This window comes from Arachis ipaensis, chromosome B8, assembly GCF_059453495.1.
Source record: "Arachis ipaensis isolate K30076 ecotype BB chromosome B8, ASM5945349v1, whole genome shotgun sequence".
Classification (NCBI taxonomy): domain Eukaryota; kingdom Viridiplantae; phylum Streptophyta; class Magnoliopsida; order Fabales; family Fabaceae; genus Arachis; species Arachis ipaensis.
Genome location: NC_142443.1, coordinates 133,390,871 through 133,402,604, shown reverse-complemented (window position 1 = coordinate 133,402,604; position 11,734 = coordinate 133,390,871). Strand labels below are relative to the sequence as shown.

The following is an 11,734-nucleotide window of genomic DNA, read 5'->3' as shown; positions in this document are numbered from 1 at the left end:
ATATCCATTCACACACACAGACATTTTACACAAACACATAACCTGCATATATAAATATAAAGAGAGAAAGAGAGAAAGGCTGAGGGACTGAGGAGATGCAGCAATTCCAGGCCTTGTTGTCGCTCCGATGGTGGTGGTAATGGTCCTTGATAGTGCTCTTGCTGTTGAAGTTGCTATTGCTGTTGAGATTGTTGCTGCGATAGGAAAGAGAGAAAAATGTGTATTGGGGTTGCTGCTGTTATTGTTGCTTGTTGTTGTTGTTGCTGTTGATGTTGAGGTGGTTGTTGCTGCGAGTGGTAGTGGAGGGAGGGAGGGGAGAATGTGCATTGGGGAGGGGGTGCGATGGGGGGGGGGAGAGGGAAGGGGGCTGCGATGGGGAGGGAGTGTGCATTGGGTAGGGGGAGGGTTGCGATGGAGAGGGAGAGGGAGGGGGGAGTGTGCGTTGGGCAGGGAGAGGGGAGGGGGTTGCGATGGGAGGGAGAGGGAGGGGGAGTATGCGCTGGGGAGGGAGGGATTAGGGTTTGGGGGTGGTTTGCCAGGTTACGGTGGTCACTTTAGCATTCTGCTTGACGGAGATTTGCTCCGGCGAGTTTGGGGACACGCTTGTCAAATTTTAAAATCTTTTAGGGACTATTTTGTCAATAACAAAAGTCAGGTACCATTTTGTCAGCGTCAGAATCTTTCGAGTACCGATTTGGTAGTTACCTCTTATTTGAATAAAGTTTAAGCATAAAATAAATCTTTTTAAAATTATTTTTTCTTCTGCTGCGTGTTATAAACACATGGTAATCTTTCAGACATGTCATCATCTAACTAATGGAAGGACCAATTTGACTTACGTTTTATCTTTCAAGGACTAATATGACTAAAAAAATCATTTGAGAACTAATTTAAAAAATGAATGTTCTTTTAGCTATGATGTATGGACACTGATACGGACACGGGACACGACACAATAGGGAACACATGAACACACGAATTTTAAAATCTTATAAGACACGAGAACACCGTATATATATAAAATATAAAGTATTTTTTAGATAAGTTACAATAAATTTTTCATATTTTATTAGTATTAAAATATAAAATAATTTTTTAACTGTTTTTAATATCTTCTTTTAACTAAATAAAAGTATTTAAAATATTTTTTGTTTTAATAAAAAATAATATATATTATTTTTAAACTCATTCATGAATGCATGTTAAGAATAAGGGTGAATATGCTGATACGTAATGATATTTAGGTGTGTCTAAGTGTGTCTAAAAAAGAATTTTTTATTTTTTATTAAGACACGGTTGGACACAGCATACATGTATGTTGGACGAATGTCCATAAATATCGTATCTAAAATGTGTCCAACATACAAATATACTATGCTTCATAGTCTTTTAAAAATGAATTTGACTATTAATCCTTATTATTCTATTGACCACAGCTAAGTGTCACCCGAGTTGAAGCCCATTTTGGTCTCTGAAATTTTCGACCGGCCTCAATTTCGACCCTCAAATTTATAGTTACCCAATTAACACTCTCAAATATTAGATTGTGATCCACATTTGCCCCTGTAGATATTTCCATTAACAGAGATATGATATGGCACGTTAAGTTGACATAATGTGTATCCACGTGGCACCCAACTTGCTAGAATGGATGTGTGATGAGTGAATGACGTGGCAAAATTTGAATGAACTCAATTTGCGATCCTCTTTTTCCAATATGTTCGAGACTTTACTGGAAAAATTGAGTTCATTCAACTTTTGCCACATCATTCACTCATCACACATCAATTCTAGCAAGTTGGGTGCCACGTAGATACACATTATGTCAACTTAACGTGTCATATCAGATCTCCGTTAACGAAAATAGCTATAGAGACAAGCGTGAGACACAATCTAATATTTGAGAGTGTTAATTGGATAACTATAAATTTGAGGGTCGAAATTGAGGCCGGTCCACAAAATGGTTTCAACTCCACCTATTTCATTTCTTTGTCCTAAGCCTTAACCCTCGGGTTTTGGCCCAGAAAAACAAAGAAAAGGAAAAAAAATAGGCGGATAGGGTAAAACTAAACGGGTTTAGGCCCGACCCTACCAAAGGTCCGAATCCCGTGGTTTGAGTTACAGTGGTAGTAAGTGGATGGAAGGAAGAGAGAGAGAGAGAGAAAGTAGAGAGAGAGAAAATGAGAAGAAACAAAGAGTGTGCAAATTCCAAAAAGAAAGAGTAGCCACACGCAATTGGGAACCATCTTTCGCAACCCTCACACCCACCCCCACCCACATCGCCCTCTTCCTCTCTCACATTCACGGTAAGCACTCAGAACCGAAAACTTCAAATTGAAAACAGAAAAACCCTTATTTTTCCCCCAATCACAGATTCCAATCACCGATTGGCGTTTCATCTCGTCACTATTTAGATTATCGACTTCGAATCTTGGTTTCTTAATCACACCATTTCGTTCTACCTCTTTTTCTCAGGAATCAATCGGGAGAAGAAATAACGAGAGAAGTTGCGATTGATTTCTCGGTGTGTGTTTTGGGGTTATTGTGTGGAATATGCAACATAGGCTGAAGTTGCAGCAACAACAACAACAAGCCCTAATGCAACAAGCCTTGCTTCAACAACAGCAGATGTACCACCCTGGCATGCTTGCTGCTGCAATGTCTCAGGTTCTTTCACTTTCTTTTTCGGGATTTTATGTTCTTATTTTAATTTTTTTTAAAAATATATATGTTTAATTTGTAAGTAATAGATATTTGTATGTTGTTCAACTAGTGTATTCAGTGCTGCGTTTTACTCTTTCTGCTATGGATTCAATTGCATATGCGTTGGTCTGAAGAATAAAATTAGGGTAAATGGATAAATAGTGAAGTTACTAATTTAGGGTCTTAATGTTACTACTACCTCTGTGACTTGCCTTTTCTTTTTCCAAAAAAAAAAAAAAAAAAAACAAAATAAATAAATAAATAAATAAATCTCCACTGCTTTAATTGACCATGGTTTCTATGGTTTTGTATTGAGCTTCTTCTTCCACTTTCACAGCGTTTTAAAATTTATACGAAGAGTCTACCTTTGGTTTTGTTTTTCCCCAATTTCATTTCATTAAGTATATATGATAAGTGCCTTTCAACTTCATTTAGTGGCTATTCAACTATTCGTAAGGTTTCATAGTAAGGCGGCACATGATAAAAATTGCTGGACAATTGACAATACTACTGCACGAATCTATAAAAATATTTATCAATTATGGATGCCTGAAGCATTCAGAGAATTGTCTACCCCAATGGGTTGAGTACTGAACAATATTTTTTTTTTACAATTGGTGAAATGGCCTGAATTGTTTCGTATAACTTATTGGTTGGTTTGTCTTCTTTTTCTCCCTTTGGTTCTATACGGGAGTCTTCATGTAGTTGCTTGGACATTTCCCTTTTCCTTGTTTATTCATTCTAGTTTTGAAATTTAGCAGATGGAGCCAGTTCCAGGTGGAAATCTACCCCCTGGGTTTGACACTTCTTCATGCCGTAGTGTGTAAGTGCTGGATTTCTTTCTGCCTTTACGTTTTCAATGTACCAGAAGTAGTATACAGCTTTTGTATGGTGCCACCTAAATAATCTGAGGCTCTGTCCTTTCAGTTATGTAGGAAATATTCATGTAAATGTCACGGATAAACTTCTTGCAGAAGTTTTTCAGAGTGCTGGTCCTCTGGCTGGGTGCAAGCTCATAAGAAAAGAAAAGGTTTGATTCCGTATTAAACTAGATGTTCTCAGTTGATGCTCTTCATTTATAGTTTTCGTCGTCTTCCTCTTTTAACAAGCATCGCCTTAAAAACAAAATAGAATTGTGTTATTTTCCTATGCTATATTACTAATATGAATTATGAAAAATGAATATGGATATGGTAAGTGGGGGCTTTAGCTAACTGAAAATGTTTGATGAGACCAACTTTCAATATCAAAAGAGTTTTCTTTCACTAACTTCATTCTTTATAATCCTCTCTTGATCTGATGAATGGGGGGTGTTAGTACCTTCTCATTGCCATAAAAAATTATGATCACTTGTCTATCATGATGTTTAGGCAGTGAAAATGGGCTTCTCTACTTGGAATAGCCTATGCTGAAAGCTTAGAGCTTGATAGAAAATGCTGCAGCTAAGGTCATAGACTGCGTTAAATCATGTTATGTTATATGCGAATTGCTGTCATCAGTCCTGCTGTGGGAAGCAGAATTAACTTATCCCTTGCATCTGTTCTCTAGTTTCTGGTTTCTGTTGATTAGTGTCACTTTTCTGATTCACATCGCTTTTTCAGTCCTCTTATGGTTTTGTGGACTATCATGATCGAGCATCTGCAGCCCTTGCAATAATGACATTGCATGGAAGGCAACTGTAAGCATCATGTTTTACACTTGGTTATTTTGAATCTCCCATATTTGCATTGGTATGTGAACTGTGTGGAGGCTTGCCGTGTATAGCGATTCTTACTGATACACCTATCGTATGGTTGCCAATATACATGTATTGTAATGTCTTAGTGGATGTCATTTTAATTATTCAATCTTGATAAGTTTGTTAGACTTTTCCTTAATGTGCTGCAACACTTGATTAATTAATTTGTTTATTTTTTAATTTTTTTAATTCCTACCTACAGATATGGTCAAGCACTTAAGGTGAATTGGGCATATGCCAATAGCAGTAGAGAGGATACTTCAGGTTACTCTTAAGCACACTCCATTTGTATTTCTTTGACTTATGATGATTTTCTTTTGTTCCTTTTTGGGGGTGTTATTTTTCTTTTTTATTTTTAGTTGTTTATTTTTTTTTTCATTTTATTTTAAAATCATCAGGGCACTACAATATATTTGTTGGTGATTTGAGTCCAGAGGTTACTGATGCGACTTTATTTGCATGCTTCTCAGTCTATCCTAGTTGTTCGTGAGTTCCTCATTGCTTTTTTTCCCCCTCTTCATTTCATTTTTTTCGTTCACTAGAGCAAGGTTTATTCTTTGAGATGGACTGATGGTGACTGTACTCTAGTCATTATTGTTAGTGACAGTTGAAGGCTGATAATTGGTGTGGACAGTTAACTCTTAAACAGGTTACTGTACTGCAAGTTTCAGTATACTCTGGCCTTGGAACTTACTTTTCATTCTCTATTGTATTTATTGCAGGGATGCAAGGGTTATGTGGGATCACAAAACTGGGCGCTCAAAAGGATATGGTTTTGTTTCTTTCCGTGATCATCAGGTAATGCTTATTTTGTGTACTGGAATGTGCTAGAGTGATGAACCGAAAAACCCTCCTAAAAGGTTGAAAATAGTTTTTAATTTTTTTAAGGTAAAACCAAGTATACTTTTTCTCCCCTAGCTTTTTGGTTTGGTTTCAAATTTACCTCATTTTTTCCCCTCAATTTGGTACCAACATTTCAAAACGTCTTCAGACCAACCCCCCATCCCAAGTCAACCACCCACCCCCAAACACACCAAAAAGGAGATCCAATTTTTTTTTTTGCAGACTTCTATTGCATAGGAGCATATTTTCTATGAAAAAGGCTCTTGATTATGGATAATCTATGTTAGTCAATGGGGGTACAAGCCTTAGGTGAAGATTGATAGCTTGATTTTTAAGCTAGTAGGAAATTCAAGAGTTGAAGAAATTAACAATGGAGAGAAGGTCCTAAGTGTATATTTCTAGGGTATTGAAATTCCCATATGGGTGCTTTTCTTTTCTCTTGGGGTCTCATCTGAGAGGGAGGTGATAATTCTCAATTGATTTTGACGATGGTGCTGCTAGGCTTGAAAATATTCTTTTTACATTCTTCTGTGATGCTGATGAGAAATATGGGGGCTTTCATAAAGATATTAATACAATCAATTACATGGAGAGGAATATAAAGGTATCCAGTTTCCACCCCTGAACCTGTTGATGATTGCTTGAAGAGAAAGGTACACTTGCATCTATGGCAAGGAGGGTGGTGGGAGAGAGAAGGTGGTGGCAGTGGTGGTGGAGGTGATAGTAGTTGGGTTGGAGGAGAGGAATGAAGGAAGATGATGGGAAAAGAAAGAGAAGAAAAAGGGGGGGGGGCATCAAATGAATGGAAGGGTGAAATTGAGGATGTTATACAACTTTAGATAGAAAATTGGAACAAAGAACATTCTAGGAAGATTTGATACCAGAACCCATCATTAAGGACAAAAGTATAATCTATCCTATAGTCTCTTTTAGCCCATGGTCTCTTTCCTCCCTTAAGTTGTATTATGATTATACTCACAATGATAGACATGGTGATGGCTATCATTCAAGATTTCAAGTGTTTTCCAAATTAGACTAGATCAGAATACTCAATGTCGCTTGGAGCACAAAACCACTTTACATAAGCTGTACTATATTACATTGTTTTCTGCTTTATTTATGTATGTATAAAGATCAATTTGAAGTTCTGAACTCTGAATGGCATTTTCCAAGTTAAACTCTGCAAAGTTAGTTTGGTTTAGTGTAGCTATGTTAGTTTTCTATTTAATTATGTCTCTATGCAATGTATATGCAGGATGCACAAAGTGCTATAAATGATATGACAGGTTAGTGATTTAATCATCTGTTCCTTTTTAGTTTTTTTAAAAATTATTTCTGATTTCTCATGCCATTTACTTTTGTTTCTACCAACTTGTGCTATTTCCTGCTTCTTATAGGTAAATGGCTGGGAAATAGGCAGATACGATGCAATTGGGCAACTAAGGGTGCCAGTACTAGCTCCAATGAAGAGAAGAGCACTGACAACCAAAATGCTGTTGTTCTTACAAATGGGTCTTCAGGTATTGTGTACCTTGCTAAAAATGAGTGATTGATTCTATTTGCATAACTGTGAAAATGTATAATAGACCACAGCTATTCTGGTAGCATGCATACTTTGGTAGTATACATTGCTTCATCCAAAGCTTGTCTTGTAGGGAGATGTTCCTAAAATTCTAATTGCTAGTTTTTTCTTAGATCGGATTTGATACATGCTTGGTTTATATATATGGGCTTTTGAGATTTTCTGCTTGCACTCTATCTATGTTTTTAGATGAAGTGGATAGAGATATCTAGCAGACACAAATAGTAAAGTTAATTTTGTTTAAGCTAGTGTTTCGTAAGCCTTTTTGTTTACTTTTTTAGTACATTAATATTATTTGGCAACATGTATTATCCTTACATATTCAGAATGCTGTTTCTGGATCAGTTTATGTATGGAAATTAAATGATTACAATAATTGATACTACTTTGGCGTTTGGATTTTGGACCATACTTGTGTTCTATTACTTTATTTGCTTGTGTTTCATTTGCACATTTGGGATCTTCAGCAGGATTGTTGACGTACTCTCTTTTTTTAACCCTGGGTATTCTACAGATGGAGGTCAAGATAACAGCAATGAGGATGCCCCTGAAAACAATCCTGCATACACCACTGTTTATGTTGGCAACCTTCCCCATGATGTATGTATAGTATTTGAAGAATGAAATGCTATCATTATGTTTCCACATACATTTGTGCACAACTTAAATTTCATTCCTTTGTTCAAAAAATATTGAAAAGCATGTAATTATATGGTTTGGTGTGTGAATCGTCTAAGTATAATATTCGATGAATTTTTACAGCATGCATATTTTTAAATGATATGTATGTAAAAACCCTTGTATTTTCTGTTTTCTGTATCACGATCCAGTAATCAGTTTGACATTTGATAAAACCAATATACCAAAAGAATTTGATAGTGTTTGCAATAGTATCTTGCTCCAATCTTTCCAACTGCACAAGTGCCTTGCTGCATGTGATTAGTGATATAGACATGCCTAGGCCTGCAAAATTATGACTGACTTGACCTTGAACTAGTGTAGTTAAAATTCAAGTTTGTTCTTGGTCTTGAACTTGACTGATAGCGTAGCCTAGTCTAATAACAGGTTTGGTTTTCCTGTTTGGAACCTTCCCAAACTCATTGCAATGTCTCTGCAATTTGAAGTCATGGTTGAGATTTAAGTTAATTGTAATATTTGCATCTACTTATTGATGAATACAATAACAATAAGAAAACCTTGTACTGTGTTCTAGATAAATCATATTTATAATTATCGATGAATATCTCTGTCAAGACTGGCAGTAATGGTCTAAATGTTGGTCTGTCTTGCAAAGTTGCAATTTCTTGAGCACTTTGAATTGTTCTGTCCACATATTTCTTGATAACTGATTCATCTTATCTCTACAAATGTGGTATTTTATTACAGGTAACACAAGCTGAACTCCACTGTCAATTTCATGCACTGGGGGCTGGAGTTATTGAGGAGGTTCGAGTTCAGAGGGATAAAGGTTTTGGATTTGTCAGATACAACACTCATGAGGAAGCAGCATTGGCCATTCAGATGGCTAATGGAAGAATAGTTCGTGGGAAGTCTATGAAGGTGAGAAATCTGCCACTTGCTTGCTGCTCATCTATCTATTTAAGTTCTCGAGTGAGTGAGGATGCAATCCTTCTTTCTTATTTGCCAGTAGATGATCATGTTTCTTACATGTTTAGACTTTAGACCCATACATGCACCCATCCGTGCCAATGACCTGACCTCATCCGTAAAAAAGACGTCACATGTAGGAGGGTTTGGGATTTTGATTCAGATGACAAGTCTATACATATAGCATTCATGTCAATATGTCATGGAATGATAGACTCATTTTATTATTTTGTTTGAATTGAAAATGAAAATGAATGAGTTTAATGAAATTCCATGGTTGCGAAGCACACCAAAATTCGGCATGTTTCCGCGTTTGTGTGAATAAAATGTAATTTCATTGGTTTGTGCAGTGTTCATGGGGCAGCAAGCCAACTCCTCCTGGAACAGCTTCAAATCCTCTGCCTCCTCCTGCTCAACCATATCAAATACTTCCTACTGCAGGGATGAACCAAGGCTATTCTCCTGCTGAGTTGTTGGCGTATCAGCGCCAGCTGGCCTTGAGTCAAGCTGCTGTATCCGGCCTTTCAGGTCAAGCTCTTCTGCAGATGTCTGGACAACATGGCCTAGCTCCTGCATCAATGGGTATAAACTCCGGGGGATCCCAAGCCATGTATGACGGATATGCTGGTAATTCATCAAGACAGCAGCTCATGTACTATCGCTAAACATGCCGGTGCACATTCAGAGTGTCCTTGTTGCATCTCATTTCTCTTGCTTCTCCACATCATGTCATTTTCCAAACTCGGCTTTTTCTTTTTAAATTGAGGTATTGTGGTTTGATATTTACTTTGAATTTTATCTCTTGTTGTAATTTGTATTGTTTGATCTTAAGTGGGTTTTATGACTAAGATAAAGGGAGATATCTATATGGGTTTTGCTAGAAAGGGTATTGAGTTTTTATGTTTGGGTAGTTTTCTTTAATGGTATTGTATATTATGACTATTAACTAAATTTTATGTTGATAAATTTTATGCTTCTTATTTTCCTTTCTTGTTGCCCGCAAAAGGCGGAATATGTGCTCCTTCATGGATCAAATAATGGTAATGCTGCGGTAGTACTTTGTATCAGCAAGAATACCCATTAGGAATTTAGGATACGTAAGCTTTCATTATTATGATGCATCACTTTAGATGTCTCTCATAACTGAACAATTTATGACAAGGATCACGGTTATGTTTTTTCTACTCACGATTTTAATTAGTATCGTGAACAAAATAGTTGTAGCTTTTGGATCTGGTTGGTTGTATATTTACTCAAATTAGCCTTTAGATTACTCGTTCTTTTAAGTTTGTCCTTGAAAATTTTTTTTAATCAAATTGCCTTTTCAAAGATTTACAAATTAATTATTTTCGTCTTTCAAAAATTTATAAATTAATCATTTTTGTCTTAGTTATTTGTTAACTCACATTATATATGACATTTAGTATATTTAATTAGACGCTGAACAAATATATTTATAAAGATTTATCAATTTAGTGTTATCAGCTTATATTAGGATTATAGTTTATATAATTTAGAAAATGGATTAGATTTTCATAAATATAGTCAATTAAACATGTTATGTATTATGTATGCTATCAATTAATATTTTATATCATCAATCATTGACGGGAAGTATTAATTGAGTGGCGGAACAACAAAAATGATTAATTTATAATCTTTAAAGGACTAATTTAATTGATAAAATTTTCAAAGACGATTTTAGAGAATAACTCCTCTTTTAAAACTAATTTGACCATTAATCCTATTTTTTATAGAAAAGTGTAGCACCATTGATATTTAACCATTTCGGATTATATGGGTTATTTTGTTTTTGTGGCACTATTTGAATTTATGGATATCTATTTCGTTCTTACTTGCTCGAGGTGCGGAGAGGGGTTTTGGACGGAATGGAATTTTGTGTAGGTCTCTTACCCCATATATATATATATATGAGGTAATGACTAAATCAGTATCCGAAAGATTTAAACGTTGACATTTTGGTACCTGATTATTGTTATTGACAAAATGGTACCTGAATGTTTTAAAAATTTGCCAAGCGTATCCTCGTGCTTGCCGGACCATGGCTCCGGCGAGTAAGATGCTTACGTGTTCACCGGTTTTTGCCGACAAGAGAAGTTTATTTTGAGTTGGAATTTGTAATTAAAAATATTATTTCAAACCCTAATTCCTCCCCCTCCCTCATCGTAGCCCCTTTTCCCTTTCCCTTTCTCTCCTCATCGCAGCCCCCTTCCTTCTCCCTCCCTCTCATATCATCTCATCTCATCTCATCTCATTTCTGCAATAAAAAAGAGCAACAATCTAATATCTCAAAATTCCATCCTTTCAAAGTAACTACAAATCAAAACTTTTGATTCTCTCTCTCAGATCAGAGAAGAACAGAACGAGAAGGAATAATGGATCTAGCACTAGAGGAGCTATAATTCCTGAACATCTTAGAAATCTATTACCTTTTCTTTCTCTTCACCTTCTCTCTCCTCTCCATCGCCGTCTTTACCGTCGCGTCCCTCTACACCAACAAAGCTGTCTCCTTTTCCTCTATCGTCTCTGCAATCCCCAAAATCTTCAAGCGTTTGTTCATCACTTACCTCTGGGTCACGCTTTTGGGTGTGTTGGTCATTGTGAATTTGGTGGGATTGTTGGTGCAGAACGTTTTTTACTGTTTGCAAGAGTTACCATCACCAAGGGATTGATAAGAGTGCTGTGCATGATCATCTTAGTAAGAAATTTGGGGGGTTTGTAGGTGAATTTTTTCGTTTTCTTCTTTTTTAATGTAATTGATGGAATAGTGTAATACATTTGGAAAGAAACACAAATGGTATTGGTTGATTGTAATTTAAATTGTGATATTATGTTTTGTTGTGCATGCTTCTATCTGTGCCTTTATATGATCTACGATGGGAGGGAGAGGGAAGGGGGCAGCGATGGAAAGGGAAAGGGAAAGGGAAGGGGGCTGCGATGGGGAGAGAAAGAGAAGGGGGGGAGTGTGTTGGGGGCTGCCACGGGAATGGAAGGGGGCTGCGTTGGGTAGGGGAGGGCTACGATGGGAAGGGAGATGGAGGGGAAATCTGCGTTGGGGAAGGAAGGCTTAGAGCACCTATAATGGTGAATTCCTCTTTTACTTTTTTGTGACACATAAGAACTCTAACCATTGGAGCAGAGAATGAATGAGTTCCCGCACAGGTCTCAAAGTGAGGGAGTTCCTCTAAATAGGGACTCAAGTTAACCAATAATAATTTGCCATTTGGCAAGTTATTTTA

General features: G+C 36.6%; 1 protein-coding gene across 2 annotated transcripts; it reads left to right on the top strand.

The window, feature by feature from the left end:
- Positions 1–2,108: 2,108 nt before the first annotated feature.
- LOC107613064 (oligouridylate-binding protein 1) lies at positions 2,109–9,454 on the top strand. 2 transcript variants are annotated; one of them, XM_016314911.3, is made up of 13 exons: positions 2,109–2,306; positions 2,476–2,667; positions 3,462–3,526; positions 3,631–3,733; positions 4,305–4,381; positions 4,644–4,705; positions 4,840–4,927; positions 5,164–5,239; positions 6,540–6,570; positions 6,682–6,804; positions 7,381–7,466; positions 8,253–8,426; positions 8,825–9,454. In XM_016314911.3, exons 2-13 carry the CDS (start codon positions 2,554–2,556, stop codon positions 9,137–9,139), a joined length of 1,314 nt encoding a protein of 437 aa, XP_016170397.1. In that variant the 5' UTR covers positions 2,109–2,306; positions 2,476–2,553; the 3' UTR covers positions 9,140–9,454. The 2 variants fall into 2 exon arrangements, with proteins under 2 accessions (XP_016170397.1, XP_016170398.1); XM_016314912.3 differs by having other exon boundaries at positions 2,121–2,306; positions 3,465–3,526.
- The last annotated feature ends 2,280 nt before the right edge of the window (positions 9,455–11,734 follow it).

Coding starts and splice junctions, on each gene's coding strand:
- LOC107613064 (XM_016314911.3), top strand. CDS start 2,554: ATGCAACATAGGCTGAAGTTGCAGCAACAACAACAACAAGCCCTAATG. Junction 3,734..4,304: donor AGCTCATAAGAAAAGAAAAG/GTTTGATTCCGT, acceptor TCGCTTTTTCAG/TCCTCTTATGGTTTTGTGGA. Junction 6,571..6,681: donor TGCTATAAATGATATGACAG/GTTAGTGATTTA, acceptor TGCTTCTTATAG/GTAAATGGCTGGGAAATAGG.